This window comes from Trachemys scripta, chromosome 6, assembly GCF_013100865.1.
Source record: "Trachemys scripta elegans isolate TJP31775 chromosome 6, CAS_Tse_1.0, whole genome shotgun sequence".
Classification (NCBI taxonomy): Eukaryota; Metazoa; Chordata; order Testudines; family Emydidae; genus Trachemys; species Trachemys scripta.
Genome location: NC_048303.1, coordinates 24176543 through 24196107, shown reverse-complemented (window position 1 = coordinate 24196107; position 19565 = coordinate 24176543). Strand labels below are relative to the sequence as shown.

General features: G+C 42.3%; 1 protein-coding gene across 1 annotated transcript in view; it reads right to left on the bottom strand.

Annotated features, from left to right (window-relative positions):
• The window catches only part of EGFLAM (EGF like, fibronectin type III and laminin G domains), a 99965-nt gene that overhangs the window by 61728 nt on the left and 18672 nt on the right, over positions 1 to 19565 (bottom strand). The window contains exons 2-6 of the mRNA XM_034774018.1: positions 14679 to 14788; positions 10463 to 10546; positions 8846 to 8872; positions 4628 to 4745; positions 3981 to 4116 (exon numbers count right to left, since the gene is read on the bottom strand). Of these exons, the coding sequence (XP_034629909.1) occupies positions 3981 to 4116; positions 4628 to 4745; positions 8846 to 8872; positions 10463 to 10546; positions 14679 to 14788 (475 nt within the window). The remainder of the gene's footprint in view (positions 1 to 3980; positions 4117 to 4627; positions 4746 to 8845; positions 8873 to 10462; positions 10547 to 14678; positions 14789 to 19565) is intronic.

Genomic DNA, 19565 nt, shown 5'->3' with positions numbered 1-19565 from the left:
TAAACCACAGCTAGTCTTACATAATGCCTATTAGACATCCTTCACTCTTATGTACTAGCTCCAAATGCAGTAATCATTGTGTCACTTCAAACCCACTAAACATCAGGCACTCTGATTTGAACATAAAGTATCACAGGAATTCAGAAGCAGACCTTCAGGCATGGGGAAATCTTTTTCATTATATCTGTGTTTTCTGGACTGTAACTGTGCTGTAGGACAATCAATGTTTGGGTTTTTTGCATTTTTTTATTTTTATTTTACAACACCAAGCTCTTAAAAAAAATCTTTAGATGTGGTTTCCCTGATGAACTGAAGCATGAAAAAAAAGATGTTTTGACCTCACAGCACACAGCAGTCCAGAGGCAAATCTGTCTTCTTGCCTAATAACTTTCAGTGAAACTAATCAACATATGTTTATTTAATGGACCAAAGAAAGAGACATACCAGTATGTTGTATTCTTACAATATGTGCAGACACAAACAAACAAGTAGCCTCACATATGTTTGTAGTAGGGTGACCAGACAGCAAATGTGAAAAATCGGGACAGGGGGTGGGGGGTAATAGGAACCTATATAAGAAAAAGGACCCCAAAATCGGGACTGTCCCTATAAAATCGGGACATCTGGTCACCCTAGTTTGTAGGTACCACTCACATACTTCTTATAGCTGCAGCTCAGGGACCAATTTTACAAAATTTAGCTCTATTACAGGGGTGGCCAAACTTACTGACCCTCTGAGCCTCATACAATCATCTTCAGAAGTTCAAGAGCCACAAGACATGAACAACCTTTACACATGCATTTTTAAAAATATTAGCATCCTACTTACTGTATCACAGCTAATTACTGCTAGAGCTAGAGGCCTTGTGGGTCTCTATCCTAGTCATTAGTCTTTGGAAATCTGGTTGATATGTTGTCAAGGCGATATGGAGGAGCTCGGTCAGATGTTGATTTGTAAGGACTGCATGATGTTCCAATTTTACAAACTTCATCACAGAGTACAGCAATTCACAGGAGTATGTTGTGCCAAAAATTGAAATGAGTCGCACATTAGTCTTTTTGAGTTGAGGATACTTCATTCCTGGCACTTGCTTCCAGAACTCGATTGTAGACTGATTTATGCATAATCTTTAGAGCCTTGTCTTCCTGCAGTTCCAATAGTTCCATTTCTACAGTAGATGTTTCTGTAACCACAGTTTTGGGAATCTGACAGCCGTCACTGATCACATCAACCATGAATGGATTTACAAAAACGGGGAAGCAGGATCTCAGCTTCTGCAAGTCTTCAAACCCGGACTGGAAGTCATTAAGCAGGCCTTGTAATTTAACCTTTGTGATCTTCTACTTTGATTACCCTACTCTTGAGATGGGGAAAGTGGTTGAAGTCTCTTGACACTATGTCTCTTTGCAGAAGCTTTAACTTGTTCTGGAAGCTGAAGACTGAGTAAGGTCAGAAATAATCTTATCCTTCCCTTGGAGTGCCAAGTTGACAGTTTGCAGAGCTGCATAATATCAATGAAAAACATCAGATCCTGCATCCATTGCTCATCTTTCAGTTGTGAACAGGACTTTTCCTTTTCTTCAAAGGAAAGCATTGATAGGCTCCATCAGTTCCACAAACGTATTTAAGATATTGTTGGTTGATAACCACCTCACAATACAGTTGAAAGAGACATCGTTAGGTTGTCTTCAAGATCCATCTGTTCAATGACATTTTTGAACTGTTGATGAGTCTTCTCATTTGAATGGATGAAATTGACAATTTTCAGGACTGTTTTTGTAACAATTTCATACCTGAAGTATCTGCCTGTGAGATGTTCACGATGGATGATGCAGGGAGAAACTCTGGAAATTTAGGATCGCTTTTCAAAAGTCTGAAAAGGCCTACTTTTTCCCGCCACCATTGCAGGTGCTCCATCCGTTGCAACACTGACAAGTTTATCCAGTGGTACATCAGCATTTGTCAATGCTTTATCAAGTGCATTATTTATGTCAACACCACAGGTTGTTTCTTTTAGCATCACTAAGTCCAACATTTCTTCTTTTACAATTACATCCGTGGAAACATAGCAAACAAATATCACTAGTGGTGGTTTATCTTGAATATCTGTGGATTTGTCAACAGCTAGTCTGAATGCTAGAGAATTCTTTAGACCATTTTGCATCTTGCTTGCATTAGCACAGATCTGGGAGATCTGCCTCTCTGTAGCATGGCACGAAATTGTAATTTGCTGTATTAGTCATTGAAGTTTTGTGTTACTTTGATCTAAAATTGCAACCACTTCTGCAATATTCTTCTTAACAAATTCTCCAACACGGATGTTTCGCACGAGTGATATTCCATGCCATAACAAAACTAGGTTCAGTCGTTGTGTCAGCTTCCTTACTGAATGCCGAAAGTAGTGTCTGTTAACTGTCGAGGTGTAAATTTAATGTGGTTAGCTTATTTTTCTTTAATTCTGATCCAGGAGGATATTTAGAGGGAAAGTTATTGTGATTAGTTTCATAGTGACATTTCAAGTTGCTCGCTTTGTAGTGAGAGAGGAATGCATTGCAGATAAGGCACAGGGGTCTGCCACCTTTACTAGTGAATGCAAAATCTTCCTCCCATTCTGGCTGAAAACTTCAGTTTTCTTCTTCATACTTGCATTTCTTACAGTTTGATGATGTCATTGTCATCCACGAAATTAACATAAGCTTAACTCTTAAATCTATAACTATTCAACTGCAACTTATGAACAGTAAACACAGCCTGTAGTGTGCACCATGCAAGGAGATCACAGCACATAAGGTCATAGAATATCAGGGTTGGAAGGGACCTCAGATGGTCACCTAGTCCAACCCCCTGCTTAAAGCAGGACCAATCCCCAGTTAGATTTTTGACCCAAATCCCCCCCTCAAGGATTGAACTCACAACCCTGGGTTTAACAGGTCAATGCTCAAACCACTGAGCTATCCCCTCAGCACTAGAGCGATGCAATTTCCTGTTATAATGAGCATGTGCCTCTGAAGCTGGAGCCTAGGCATCACTTGCAGGGCTGAAGCCCCAAGCAGCAGTGCCCCTCCTCCTGCAGATTTGAAGCCAAGAGCACCAGCTCACCCCTGCGACGTTGAAGCCTTGAGCCTTGGCTCCCCCCCCCCTCCCCCGCAAAGCTGAAGCCCCGAGCCTTGGCTCCCTCCTCACAGGGCTGAAGCCGCAAGCGCCAGCTTGCCCTGCTGTGGGGTCAAGCCTCAAGCCTCAGTGGCCCCCCACAGGGATTGAGCAGCAAGCACCAGCTCAACCCCACCGCCCCCCAAGGGGGGAAGCCCCAAGCTCAGTGAGCCACAGTTGACCCCTTAAAGAGCCACATGTGGCTTGCAAGCCGTGGTTTGGCCATGCCTGCTCTATTATATACTATTGCATGTTTTAGATAATTCAGGATAGAATCTCCTTGAAGGTTTTCTAATAACTTTCCATAAAAACTAGGACAGTAACAGTACACGAGATCCATAAAGTAAAGAGCACATAGTGATCTGAGACCTGCAAACTCAAGATACCACCTCTTCTTATATTCTTACATGACAGCTGAAATCAGCTGAGACAATTGAGCTGACAGTCCCAGCATTTCTACCTCTGAGGGCTGGGGGCAGGACATTTTCAGGGGAAGGCCCTTGACTCTGAAATTCTCTTCTCCCCTTAGCGTGAGTTTGATGACTTCCAGAGCATGTTTCAAACCCTGTTTACTCAGGCTTACCCCAGAGGGTGGGTATTTATTTTTTAAGGCGAAGGGTGGGAGTCATTGCTGACTTTATATCAATTGAGATTATTTATTTTAAATTTTTACAGTACATTTCACAGAGAGAGAGAGAGAAAGTGATAAATGCACTATATAAAATGAATGAATAAATAATGAGGAACGTCTGCACTGAATCTAATAATATAATTTTGAAATACATGTAGTGCACATATACTGAAATTCAGATTCCACCGACAGATTTACCTGATAAACTCCAAGGTGTAGTACTGGATTGGGGAACTTCCTTCACTGACTCCAGGTTTCCATGATAGCGCAACCTCTGAATCAGAAACTACTATGACCTGAGGCTGATAGGGTGGTTCAGGGGGCATGCATTTATCTAAGCCAAAAGAATGGCATGTAATCAGTATTAGAAAAGCAGATGGATTTTATAGACACAAAACTCAACACACACACATACCCCTCCCAGCACTGAGAATCAGATTGGTTTCTTACCACAAAACAATCACACTTGTAAAAGTATTATGTTAAAAATATTTAAACTTAAGTACTGTACAAAAATCAGATTTAGCTAGGATTCACATGCTGCACTGTGGGCAAGAAATATGCTAGAGGAAAGAGGTTTCTTTCTTCAAATGCCCTTGCAGGCATTTATAAAGGGTCCACAAGGCACCTGGTACCTCGGGTGGCATTTATCCTTTTAAATCTTTTAATAATGTTACTGACCATTTTGCCATTACAAATACAGCCTGCCCTCTGACATGAGCGACTTTGAGCAAAACAGAAATTTTAGCTCTCACTCTGTGTTTACCTGCCAGCAAAATGAAATGTCTTGGATTAACTCTGCCTCAGCGGTTTCATAATGGAAAGCTATTTACACAGATTTTTACCTTGGGATAAGGTTGTGATGTCTCTGGGCATGCTGGGTCGTCCTTTTCCTGCCCAGCCATAAGCTCCTACACTAACGCGGTGTGGAGTGCCTGGCTTTAAATCGCCGATAACAACATCCTGTCAGAGACAAGAAAAAGAAGATACAAAAAAGTAATAGATCTGTTTCATGTTACTGAAAATGACATTGTGTGCTGTGTTGCTTGAATGGGAGAATCCTCTTACATGATATTTTCCATATTTCCCCTAGGAAAAATGCAAGAATGCCAATTCAGTACACAAACAAAACAGACAAACAAGGTCACGTTTTTCCTGAGAAGCTGTAGTTTTATCCCACAGGGATCTACAGAACTGACCTAGACCCATTTCTCAGCATAATTCCGAAGTCTGAAGAAAGTTTTTATGGAGATCACAATCACACACTTTGGCTGCTGAAATTTAAGTCACATACATTCCCCTTTAGAGCCAAATGCTGGAGTTCATTATCTGTTTCCAGGGGACTGTAGCTGCTTCTGATGGTGAAGAAATGTATGACCTCTCCTTGTACGCAGATCAGGAACCAATGGAAGTAGATGCGCCCTGAAATTTTCATCCCACACTGCTCTGCTAATATCAACCGTGACCTGAAATGAGTGCCTCCCTTTATGGAAGACCAACTTACTTGTTTCTGTGCCACCATCACAGGAGAGGTTAACCCAAAGGCAAAACTGTCAACTGTCATATGTAAGGCATTGCTGAGCTCTGCATATGATAATTTTGTTATGTGTGATGCTATTTAAGACTCCCAGCACAACCAAGTATTTATCTCACTGTCTGGTCCATTACAGAACATGTACAACCAGTCAGCTGGAACTATTCAGATCTCATATTTTGGCTCAGCCAAACATTAATAAAGATGGGTCCATGTGCAAAATTCAGATCCTGGTCAGGGTTTGGATCTCAAAAATCCTAGAAGTTGGGGAGCTCTTGGATATGGGTCCATCACCAATTGTTTCACTGGAAGCCATAAATGACACCTCAGCTGTAGTTCCAAAGATTAACCAAAGTATTTACATGAAGGCAATAATTGAACTGGATGATTTTATTATATGAAACATCATATATACATACACACACACATACATATATGCACTTCTAAAGAGTCATCCAGATATTTAAAATATCACTCACAGTGCATGGGAAAATTCAGAGAGCTCTTTTCCCCTAAAGCTAAGAGCAACTTGAAATAGTATTTCCAGGTGCAGCAAGCTAGTGAAAGATCCTAATACTTTATTATCTGCCAGCCTCCTGATGCCAGCCTTTCTAATAAACTCTCCTTCTTTACTCCTGTGGGTAAATACTGTACTAGTCCAATAGTTCTACTACCTGTTATTGCTACCGCCAGTCCCAATCTGCAGTGAGCTCCAGGGAGGTAGACACCATAAGCTCATGCACAGTCCAACTGATTGGACAGAGGTCCTGCCACACACAGCTTGTTGTGAGTCAGGGTTTTAGTCTAATGTTAGAAAGTCAATGCAATTATATGAAGTGCTTTTAAAGCAAGTTAAGATATTTATATGGATCTGGACTGAGTTCCACCTTCTTGTACTCTTAGTGCATCTTAAAAGATTTGCTGTGTTGTGATACTAGAGGTATAGTGGGCTGAAATCTTTATTGCAGTACATTGGCTGTGTCACAGGTTTTATAGCAGGGGTAGGCAACCTATGGCACGCATGCCAAAGGCAGCACGCGAGCTGATTTTCAGTGGCACTCACACTGCCCGGGTCCTGGCCACCGTCCCTGGGGCTCTGCATTTTTATTTAATTTTAAATGAAGCTTCTTAAACATTTTAAAAACCTTATTTACTTTACATATAACAATAGTTTAGTTATATATTATAGATTTATAGAAAGAGACCTTCTAAAAACGTTAAAATATTCTACTGGCACGCGAAACCTTAAATTAGAGTGAATAAATGAAGATTCAGCACACCACTTCTGAAAGGTTGCCGACCCCTGTATTATAGCAAGGTATGCCAAAGTTTAAACGGCATACAATGGGGCAGAATTTGGCCTTCTGTTTTATTAAAACATTATGGGCCTTACTGACATAAATGAGAGAAGCTCTGTTGACTGCAATGGAGCTATGCCAATTTACAGCAGTTGAAGATCTGGCCAAACATGAGCTTTGCACAATCACCTAGGCCTAACTTTGACTCTATCACAAAATGTATTTCTCCTGTCAGGGTACACAAGCTCATAGCTATTCATTGTTCTCCAAGTTCAGGCACTTGACCTAGAAACCTTCCACCTCTAAAGCCTGCCTATTCTTTTTTTAGGACCAAGTCCACAGGCTTACACGTGTGCTTAATGTGTAGCATGTGAATAGCCCCACTAAACTCAATCGGATAAGAGCCTTAATAGGTGCCTTTATACTATATTTCCATGTTTGCTGTGTGCTGTTATTTATATGTTCTATGTTGTAAAACAATACCATGACCAGATATAATACATACTATCCGATCTGATAATGCTTATACTTACAGACTGGGACTGATTCTGCTCTCAGTTACAGCAGTGTAGGTCAGGAGGGAGCTCCATTGAAGTCAATGGAATCATATCATTGTAATTTAGAGGAGAATCAGGCCCACTGTCTAAAAGACAAATCATGCAAACCTGACCACAGTGTTATTGCAGATTTCTGTTGACTTTGGTCTGAGTATAACAGAAAGCATTTCAGCAAGAATGTCCGAGTTCAACAACATTTCCTGGGGATTAATGACCAGCTGGGAGCCGATGAATCCAAAACTAGGAGCCCATTTTCCCTCTTCTGGTTTAGATGCATCCTAAAAGTCTCCTAACCACAGTGATTCTCCCAAGATCTAGCAAAATTTCCATTAATACAGATAGTTGAAATCTCATGAAATCTACTGATTTCACATGATTTCCACCATTTCTGGCCAAAATCTCACATAAACAGCTTGCAAGAATCTGTCAATGTTGACTCCAAGCCTATACCCTGGTCAGGATTCAGTCTCAAACCAAAACCCTTCCATACATGAACACAGGGCTGGCTCCAGGCACCAGCTGAGCAAGCTGGTGCTTGGGGCGGCAGATTGTTCGAGGCAGCATTCTGTCCAATCCTAGGGCAGCACGGCCACTTTTTTTATTGTTGTTCTTGTTCCGCTCCAGCCGCTCTGTAGGGGGCGGCGGCATGGAGAACCAGAGCACCCTGTAGGGCAGTCCTCCTCCTTCCCTCCCCGCCGACCAGAGCGGAGCCCTCGAGGCAGGAGGCGGCATAGCGGGAGGGGCTGCGTGTCAGCGCCCCTGCTGTAGCCCTGGCCGCCCCCTTCTCTCTCTCTCTCCTGCCCGCTCCCTCCCCCTCTCCCTCCCCCCGCCAGCCGGTTCCCCGGCACCCACATTCCGCCGCAGGTTGGGTTTTTTTTTTTTTTTTTTGCTTTGCTGTTCTGGCCGCCCCGGTTTTTTTTTTTTTTTGCTTGGGGCGGCCAAAAAGCCAGAGCCGGCCCTGCATAAACACCTCCTTTTTAGCCCATCTCTAAAACTAAACCCTTTACAGTTATTGTTTATGGAAGCAGAATGGTCCATTGGACTGAGCACAGGACTGGAAATAATTCACCAGCAGCAAAAGTCATAAAGGGGGGTTATTTTCTATACAACATTGTCTTTAATCTCCCAATCCTGCCTCCTTTTTGTGTGCTCGCTCTGCCTCCCCATTCCTGTGTCCTATCCTCTTTTTAGCTCAGCTCAGATCTACTCTTCCAATTTCTTTTCACACTTCCTTACTGCTCTGTTCTTCCCTCCTCCCCACAGAGTATATCCCCCTTCCGTCCTGTCCCTTTTGTCTGATTGCTTGGCCCTCCCACTCTGGCTGACTGCTCAGCTCTCCTGTGGCCTTCGCTGCCTGGCTCTCATTCTTTTACGGTCCATCTCCTCTAACCTCAGCAAGGCACCCTTAAGTGTTTTTGATGATTAGTGTGGAAAATTATCCATCTCTAAAACGGAGATGATAATAATGCTTTCTTACCTACCTGCTCCGAGCATTAGTTAATGGTTGTGGCACTTTGACTATGAAAAGCCCCATTTAAGTGCTAAGTAGTAGTATTTTAGTAGATTATGGAGCATTTTAGTGAACTGCATATGAATCAGTGGAAAGGGAGGCTCTAAATGTTCCGTCTTATTTTGGATCACAGCTGCCACAGTTTCAGGAAGTGCGGTACTTACAAAAATCGCTTGTCCATCAAGTTGACTCTGGGGGGAAAAAAAAGCAGAATGGGACTTGTTAACAAACGACATACTTAAAAGCTGATGGCAAATCGTAAGTGATGGGTCAGCAAAGCAAGATATTACCAATATACTCAACATATGGGACACTTAATTCCCAGCTCAAGTAGATGTACACGTGTTAGGTCAGCTTGAGCTAGTGCCTAAAAATAGCAGCGTAACCATGACTACATGAGTAACAGCGTGGGCTAGCTGCCCGCATGCAATCCCATCTGACCCCGTGGGTAGGTACTTAGGTGGCTAGCTTGAGCCTTGCAAGCGCTAGCTCATGTATAGGTTCCTGAGCTGGGAATTAAACCTCCCAGCTGCTGTGTAGATATACCCTATGATGTCATATCCTATGGTGGCAACAGAAGTACTTTTAGGAAAAAGAAGTGAGGAACACAGGAGGGACAAAAAATAGTGTATAACAAAGTAATAATTAATCATGACAGTGAGACTCCTTCCTTTACCATGATCCCATACCTATGAAAAAGCTATGAGATTTAGGAGTAGCCAAAGAAAGTATAAGGCAACAGGGAATTTGAGAAGCTACTCTTCCCTCTTCTTCACTTCATCCCTTCCTTTTGAACAGGTTTGCTAATGTTCATCAACTTCACCACAATGCCCTTCAAAAAGAGAAAATCTCCCCTCTGCCCACAAATATTTGAATTTGATGCTATTATCTCAGTGCCAATTTCTAGCCGGTGCAGTCTTAGGGAACATTCCTAATTCAGCCACGTGAAAGGAAGAGTAAAGATCACATGGTCTGAAAGAAGGAAGGACACTGATTAGAGGGAGAAGGAGAATGAAGCATATAAAGGTGAAAAGAAAAGGGATGAAGAGGGTAAGGAAAAGAAGAGAATAGGGGAAAAGGGAAAGAAAATGGGAGGTGATGAGGAAAGGACAAGAGATTTTTCTGAAAGAATAAAAAACTTCCAATCCCCTGGGAGACAAGAACTTACACATTTGCCATATTTTTTTGCAATTAGGAGTTATTAAAGCTCGCAATTAAACTTTTAATCTCAAATTTTCAGTGAGCAGTCTCACTTGCACACACAGGAATTTGCCAAACATTCAACAACTCTGTTTGCGCAGACATTTACCATGATGGCACAGCTTTGCTCAGATGGGTGTTTAGACACCTAAATACATGGAACAGCAAATGGAGGCATGTGATTGCTCTTCCATTTTTGCAGGCACAAATGAACTTTTCCCAATTGAAAAAGTGAACTTGATATCAAAAGTAATATTTAAAGAGATGCCATAGGTAATTGCTATTAAAACCCACAGCAAGTCCCAACAGTTGTGAATTCAAAACTAGCAGGAGAACGAGGTACAAAAATCATTTCCCAGACTTCTGATTAGATTACAGCAGTGTGCTATGATTTCCTCTTTGCCCAATAGTCTCTGTGGGTTTGGAATTAAAGCCAGTATGTCATTCACACAGCCAAAGAAGTCAGAATTCCTGGTTCCTACTAAAGAAGTACCACCAATTATTAGAAAATGCCAAACTTAAGTCTCTCAAAATTCCAGAGGCTCTGATTATTCTGACAATGTATAAAGCCAGATACTCACCATGCTGAGCATATCCAAGCTAAGGGGGACATCATGTGAAAGCTGTTTTACTGGTTTATCAGCTTCGACCTCTGAGTAAAACACCTTGAAAAGATGTAGTGATACAAATACTTTAGAAATAATAAGTAAATTACTATCACATCACTGACAGTGGCTGCGTATACATCTCCTGCCCCTCCACAAACACACGGAGAGTTCGCATACATTGACATATTCTTCAGACTTACCAGGGCTTGTCTACATATTGAAATGATATAATTTATAACGTGTTAGCTGATACGATGTTAAACACAACTTAGCACTTAGTTGTAGAAATGAACTGTCGTATTTAACACTGTATCAGAGTGGACCCTTGCGTTAGCCATACTCAGCTGACACAACAATCCTTGTTTAAACTGATTGTTTAACTTTGTGTTTAACATGTGTGTTTTAACATATGTCATATCCCAGTACAGACAAAGCCTCGGTGTACATGTATTAGTTAGCATTCAGTGACCTTCCTGGTACAGTAAAATGCGGTCGCTAAATTCAGCAAAATGCAGCCTGAAACAAGTACAGTAGGTTGAATTCCCATGGAAGTCTCTGGGCAGCATTCAGCAATGACATGAATTGCACTGTAAGTTATACATCATGGGCAAGATCCTCAACTGGCGTAAACCCATTGAAGTCAACTGAGGATCTGGCTCCTGTGTAAATTGGTAATAAAACTGGTGGAAGTTGCAAAGCAGTGTAACTTTTACCCACTGGACATCCACTTAATCTCTCTGTGCCTCTATTGCCCATCTATAAAATGGGGATGACCCCTTTCTTCCACTGTTTGTCTGACCTGTTTATTTAGCTTACAAGCTCTTTAGAGCTGGTACCATCTCTTACTTATGTCTGTTCATACATTCTTGGATTTTAAGGCCTGAAGGGATCATTAGATCATCCAAGTCTGACCTCCTATATAACACAGGCTAGAGAATTTCACCCTGTATTGAGCCCAATAACTTGTGTTTACTTTGATTAAAGCACAGAAAGGCATCCAATCTCAATTTGGAGACATCAAGAGATGGAAAACACAGCTCTTCCCTTAGTAGTTTGTTCCAGTGTTTAATCACCTTCACTGTTAACAATTTGTGCCTTATTTCTAATTGGAAATTGCCTGGCTTCAATGTCAATAATTAATTCTTGTTATGCCTTTCTCTGCTAGACTAAAGAACTTTTTAGTACAAGGTATTTTCCCTCCACATGGCCCTTTTCTGCACCCTCTCCAAGTTTTCAACATCTTTTGTATAATGTGGGCACAAGAACTGGATGCTGGTATTATAGTATCAGTCTTGCAATGCTGTATGTAGAGGTAAAACTACCTCCCTACTTCTACTCACTTCTCCTCTGTTTATACATCCAAGGATGTACCAAACTAAGTACAGTGCCTAACTCAATTATTGTTATTTTTACTTATGATTTGTATTATCATGAGCTACTACAATTCAAATAATTCAATAATAATAAAAATAATTCAGTAGATGTGCAAGACAAGTGTAACTTACACAACCAAGGGAGGAAAAGATAGGGCATAGCAGGAAATTCAAGAAGCGTGGAGGTATAAGATGAAACAGCCCCTCACCATTGCAACTTATATCAGAACTAGAGAAGGTCAAACATTTTCTGTTATAACTTTTTTCCCAGTGGAAAACTGAGTTTTTCATTGAATGGACATCTTTCATGAAATTGTCTGCGTTCCTTGAAAACTGTTTTTTTCAATGAAAATTTGCATTTAGATTTGGCGGGAGAGGGGGTTCCATCAACATTTCCCATGGGGAAAAACAAAACATTTTTGACCAGCTCTTCTCTACCATCCCCGACATTCTCAGGGCCAAGTTCACCCCTGGCAAAAACAGCTCCCATTCACCTCAGTTTAAGGGTTAAATTTGGTTTCCACACAATAAAAAATCAGGGCAAGTTTCATTTGTTTTGCATTCAACTAAATGCCAGACTGGTGCAAAGTTACACTGCTTTGCTTCTGAGACCTACTGACACCTCTTTTATCAACAACTTACAGCAGCACAGAATCCTAGAACAGAGGTTCTCAAACTGTGGTCCGTGGACCACCAGTGGTCTGCGAGTTCCATTCAGGTGGTCCATGGACAGTTCCCTCTAAGGTGCACGCCTGGGTGGCCTCACATGAGAGAATGAAGGGCTGTGGTCCACTAATTAGGTGCCTAGACTCTGGAGAAGACACATGTGTAAGGTGAGGTGGTGGCCTTGGCGGGAATAGGGGGTAGGTGGGAGGGCACAGTGGGGTGAGGAGAGGGGGTGGGGGAATTTGGGGCATGCAGGGCTACAGTGGCCAGAGAAAGAGGCAACTTTCCCCAGTTCTAGGGCTGCAGCTGCTGGGGAGAAATGGCCCTCCTTTCCAGCCTCAGATCTGTGGCTGCTGTGGTGGGGGAGAGACCCCTCTCCCTCCCAGCCCCAGCTCAGGGGCTGCCACAGCAGGGGGCAGAGGGCACATCCATCGCATTAGAAAGGTAAGGCTACTGATATTAAAATATGAGTTGTATGCTTTTATTTGTAGAACAAAAAAGTTTATTATTATTATTAAGGGGTGTTTATATATAGTGCTTTTATCTAAAGGGCTTTACAATAGTTAGCTAATGGTACAAAGAACATTTGGAAAGATCATTAAGTGGTCCTCTGAGACCCTCAGGAATTTTCAAGTGGTCCGTGGGAAAAAAAAAAGTTTGAGAACTGCTGTTAGAACAATAGGGCTGGAAGGGACCTTGAGAAGTCATCTAGACCAACCCCCTGTGCTGCGCACTTAGAGGAGAGGAAAGTGATCAGGAACAGTCAGCATGGATTCACCAAGGGCAAGTCATGCCTGACTAACCTAATTGCCTTCTATGACGAGATAACTGGCTCTGTGGATGAGGGGAAAGCAGTGGACGTGTTATTCCTTGACTTTAGCAAAGCTTTTGATACAGTATCCCACAGAATTCTTGCCAGCAAGTTAAAGAAGTATGGGCTGGATGAATGGACTATAAGGTGGATAGAAAGCTGGCTGGATCATCGGGCTCAATAGGTAGTGAAAAATGGCTCCATGTCTAGTTGGCAGCCGGTATCAAGCGGAGTGCTCCAAGGGTCGGTCCTGGGGCCAGTTTTGTTCAATATGTTCATTAATGATCTGGAAGATGGAGTGGATTGCACCCTCAGCAAGTTTGCAGATGACACTAAACTGGGAGGAGTGGTAGATACGCTGGAGGTAGGGATAGGATACAAAGGGACCTAGACAAATTAGAGGATTGGGCCAAAAGAAATCTGATGAGGTTCAACAAGGACAAGTGGAGAGTCCTGCACTTAGGACGGAAGAATCCCATGCACTGCTACAAACTAGGGACCGAGTGGCTAGGAAGCAGTTCTGCAGAAAAGGACCTAGGGGTTACGGTGGATGAGAAGCTGAATATGAGTCAATGGTGTGCCCTTGTTGCCAAGAAGGCTAATGGCATTTTGGACTGTATAAGTAGGAGCATCGCCAGCAGATCGAGGAAAGTGATCATTTCCCTCTATTCAGCATTGGTGAGGCCCCATCTGGAGAACTGTGTCCAGTTTTGTGCCCCACACTACAAGAAAGATGTGGAAAAATTGGAAAGAGTCCAGCGGAGGGCAACAAAAATGATTAGGGGAGTGGAGCATATGACTTATGAGGCGAGGCTGAGGGAACTGGGATTATTTAGTCTGGAGAAGAGAAGAATGAGGGCGGATTTGATAGCTGCTTTCCAAAGAGGATGGATCTAAACTGTTCTCAGTGGTACCAGATGACAGAACAAGGAGTAATGGTCTCAAGTTGCAGTGGAGGAGGTTTAGGTTGGATATTAGGAAAAACTTTTTCACTAGGAGGGTGGTGAAGCACTGGAATGGGTTACAGGGTGGTGGTGGAATCTACTTCCTTAGAAGTTTTTAAGGCCCGGCTTGACAAAGCCCTAGCTGGGATGATTTAGTTGGGAATTGGTCCTGCTTTGAGCAGGGTTTGGACTAGATGACCTCCTGAGGTCCCTTCCAACCCTGATATTCTAGGATTCTATGAGTCAGGACCAAGTATACCTAGACCATCCCTAACAGGTGTTTGTCCAACCTGTTCTTAAACACCTCCAACGGGGATTCCCCAACCTTGGGAGCAATGCATGGGACTATATGGTCCATTTGGATTCTATGCTAACAAAAACGAAGGTTTACTTACAGTGTATCCTGTGATGGTGCTTGCATGCTGCCTTGGCATTCTCCACTGTATGCTGAAAGCTGTACAGTTCAGTGAATCCATCAGTATATCTAGAGGAGGCCCCAGTCTATCTGCCTCAAAGCAAAATGATACTGCGTAAGAAGTTTCAGGAAACAAAATTCCCTTGTTTATAATCAGCTGAGGGGCACATCTTTGAAGAAGAATACACATATGCTGCCCTATTCTTTAAAAACCTTCAGAAATCGGACAGACCCAATCATTAAAGGGCCAGATTCTACTACTCTCACTGATGTCAAGTAGCTCCTTACTTCATATGCTGTCCATGTGGTGCTACTCAGCATGACAAGTGGAGCAGAATCTGACCCAGGATTAATTTGGGTCTGTCTAGCAACCCATCAAAGTACATTTGCTTTGCTTTTCAATGCATTTGCAACTACTGCAGCACACATGTTAATCTACTTAGCATTAGTGGTGCAAACAGAGATGTGACAAAAATTCCCTGGGGCCCATGCCCCTAGCTACATGCGTGCAACCCTTGAAGACCATGTGAAGAAAGGGGCATGTGTGAGAATTTACCTTCTCTGTAACCAGAGTAAATCTATGGATATACTTAATTACTCTTCACCAGTTGGGTTAAAGGATTTTTTAATGTGTTTCATGATTTTTGTACACAACATTTCTTTGATGGTCTTGCCAAAAAAATAGATTGCAATTAACTGAGGAAGGTTATTAGCTTTAATAACAAAGGCACTTTATCTGGTAAAATAATAAGGATCACAAGTCAACCGCTACAGTAAATTGAACAAGCACTGACAAGAAACTCTATCACCCTGAGTCAAACTGCAAGGACCATGAAGCATTGGGTGAGCCCCTCTTGTAACTGTAATCAAAGTAGAGGTCTGGTGTCTAAGCTCTGGAAGCAAAACGAAAGATGTGGGTGTTTGTATGTGTGCCTGCATGTGCATAGGCAGCTGCAATGAGCTCCACTTACCTGGAGAAAAGATAGTGATAGCAAATGTTACTATCCAAAGTGAAGGAATTTTAGCCACTGTCTATGAAGCCTTAACACAGAACACTACAATTCCAGGCCACAAACCCACAGTCTTGCAGACAACATTTCCCTTGAAATCGTTAGGAAGTTTGACTACGGAGTGTGAAATCCAGCCCAAGATTTTTAACAAAAATTCCGTAAGTAGCCAGATAACTATCAATGCTCTTGAAACCAAAAACACATGGTAAAGACACTTCATAAACAAGCATAACAAAAACGTGATGAAAATTTGCTCGCAAAAAGAATTTTCTATGGCAACTTTTATTTCCTTCATGGCAGTGGTTTTATTATATGTAATGTTTTTGTGACCTTATCTACCATAAATGACAGGGAAGGCTGAGAAAACCTGATTTTTCAACTAGTTCTAACAAAATACCAAGTGAAATCAAGTTATTTTAAAGGTCATTTTTAGATGTGAGACAAGCCTAAATCAGATTTACACTTGTCATTTCCACCAACTTACTTGATTTGAAGCAAAATACAAAACTTAACACCTTACAAATACTCACCAGAATTAATCATCAACAATACTTTAGAAGAGAAGCTAAAACAAGAGTACAGCTGACATTTACGTCTTTTACGAATTTACTCTGCATTATTCCACTCTTAGGATGCTTTTGGTTTTATACATTTTTCTTTTATTGAACAGGCAGTTGGGGTGCCAAGACTGCTACTTACGATAATCAAGTAAGTTTCACTATTTATCTTGTGGTCTTGTCCATTTCCTTTTTTTATCTGCTACCAGCTATGGTGGATAAAAGCTAGACACAGCCATAATACAAATAGACAAGGTTTAAGAAAGCACCTGGTGAATCTGTTTTTGTCTCATTGTTAGAATTGTACTTCTGAACCTTTTGAGGCTAAATTTTGAAACCCAGGGCAGCACTAAAATACCTCTGTGAAGCTCGTGTGGATACAATAAAGGAGTACTGCACTGAAAAAATAAAACTAGAGTAAAAAACTTGGGGTCCAATCTTGCAAAACTTTCCTTATAGGGAAGTCCTTACTCACAAAAACAACTGCATTGAAGTGCATAGAAACATTGAAAGGAGTAAAGGTTTACACAATAAGGTCTTTATTTAGAAAATGGAAACCTTGAGCCAGATTCTCAGCCCCACTCCACTACTTGTGTGCTCCCTGCTTTTGACCCTGTGACCCTCACTCCCATCCCCATTTTATCATTTGTTGTTCCGCGACTTTACTTGAGCCCTGGGTTCAATGGCTCCTTCCCTGAGGCTGGGGGAAGGGCCTTTACATGCAGGTGGGCTTGTGCCCGCCCACCCCTGGGAACTCAATAGGTGCCCAAGCAGCACAAAGGAAGTGGAAACCTCCTGCAATTCCCTCACTGGGTACACTCTCAGCATGATATACATGCTGGAGCCATCTTCTAAGCCTCATTCCCTGCAGTCCCCAAAAGAGATGGGTGGGAGCTCTAGCTACCCCAGCTGGCATATGGTCTCTAGGAGAATGAAGCCAGCTGGTGCAGTTTAGAGCAGCCCATGGTTCTGGGGCCAAACAGAGAATCAGGAAGCTGTAATGAGGCTCCTAACAGCCTCCCTTTTTGCTGAACCTAGCAGTAGCTGAATGCAGCAGAGAATCTGACCCTTCTAGTCCATTCTACCAGCTCCCTCTTCTGTCCTGCATTCAGGAACATCAACTTGACACATATTAAAGTATTGATATACAAGAACAAGATGACCTTACAACCCCCAAAACAGGAAGAATCTCAGAAAAACTAAACCTACTGGAAATAATCATAATACTTTGGTAGCCCTTTACATTTAGAAAGGGCTTCTCAAACTAACTAATCACCACAATAGCCTGGTGAGGTAGATAAGTATCAAAGCTATGTAAATAATGAGGGGGAAATATGCCATAAATATTTCTTAGAATTTATAAACGAATTCACTTGATATTTTTGCCTCTCTTGTGCTTATTTGTTATGGATGTTCTACCAAACAAGTTTGCTGGGAGGAATTGTTGCAGAAACAATACATTTTAAGCAACTCAGAAGAATATCCCTGGAAAGATGATTTCAAAATCTTAATTACAGATGTGCTGCAGATCAATAAAATTGATTGCAGAAATTATTTGGTGAATAATTTGGATTACATTTGAAAAAAGTCACGATCCATTGCAGAGAAATTGAAAACACGAAGAGGCAAAACTGTTTAATAAAAGACCCACTCCAAATTATTCATCCAGATCCCCTACACTTTAGTAACTTCAATTTGCAGATGATGAAAAAGACAGAGAGCGCCAAATACCGCTCTCCGGCCTGGTCTACATTGAAAACTTAAGTTGACATAGCTAATGCACTCAGGGATGTGAAAAATCCACACCCTTGAGCACTGCAACTATGCTGACCTATACCCCTGGTGTAGATGTGGCTACGTTGACAGACACATTCTTCTCCCTTCCCTCCCAACAAAATTGCAGAACAAATGTGCAAATTAATGCTGGCTGAGGCCAAGTCTACACTACAAATGTATATCGGTATAACTACATCTCACAGGGGTGTGAAAAATCCACACCCCCTGACCAATGCAGTTATACTGACCTAACCTCCGTTGTAGACAGAGCTATGTCAACAGGAGGGCTTCACCTGTCGCCATAGTTACTGCCTCTTGCGGAAGTGGATTAACTACCACGCTGGGAGAAGCTCTCCCATTAGCATAGTACTGTCTTCACTGAAGTGCTACAATGGCACAGCTGCAGCGTTTTAAGTGTAGACCTGCCCTCAGTTAGTGTTAATTTGTACAGGTTCCCCATCATTCTGCCCTGCACACATTGACTACTGATTCTGCCCTTATGTGGATGTCAAGCTTGGCAGCACCGAAGGAAAACTTGAACAAATTAATGGTGACTCATTCAAAATTAACTTGTGTGGCTTTGTCTCCCACGGAAGTTGTTTTTGGAGGGAGGGAATAGGAATATCTGGTAGTTTGTAGATTGTTACCCCCTTCTCCAGGTCTCCCTGCTGTCCCAGCCACAAAGCCTGCATCTTAGAGGTGGCTTCCACAGTTTCAGAGAAATGTGTGAGGGTGCAACTGGTCCTGTACTTCCTCTTTCCATACTCCCTGGGCTTGGATCTGCATGTGCAGCAGACTACTTATCACGTAAACTAAGGGGCGCTTCTGAACCCAAGTAACCTAAGGGCACTTGTTGACTAACCTGCAAGTTAGCGAAAGAGATGTGAATAGACCCATGTGCGCCTAACTTCTAAGTTTAGTTCATGAGAACAAGCTTTTTCCAAAGAAGACTGGACTCTTCCATACAGAGGCAGATTAGGGGTTTGTGGGGCCCTGGATCAGAGTAAGTGGGGGCCCCCACCCCCCTGCTTGAAGCAGGGTCGGGACGCGGGGGATTCCCCCGTTCCCAGCAGGAGCGCTGGGCGGGTGAGTGGAGCGGGTTGGTCCGTGGGGGTGCCCATTTTTGGGGGGGCTTCCCAATTGGCTGGTGCCCCTGGGCATGGGCCCCATTGGCTTTGTGGCTAATCGGCCACTGCTTCCATACGAAAAATACTGTAAGGAAACTAGCTATAGCTCTGGGATAAACAGGTCATAAAGCAAGGTGCTTTATCTAAAATCTATGTTAAACAATCTTCAAAATGATAGATGACTCAAGACGCTTGAGAATTAGATCAGATGATAGAGCGTCAGCCAGGAAACAAGAAACAGATCCGATATCCCCATGTGTTCTATAGATCGGTCAGATTAATGATTCATCTATTCACCTCAGAATAGCCTGTGAAGTAAGATTTGAATAAAACCACAGGACACACGGAGACTAGCAGATAGCAGTATTGTAAGTAAGACATGAGCTACTAAGACTGT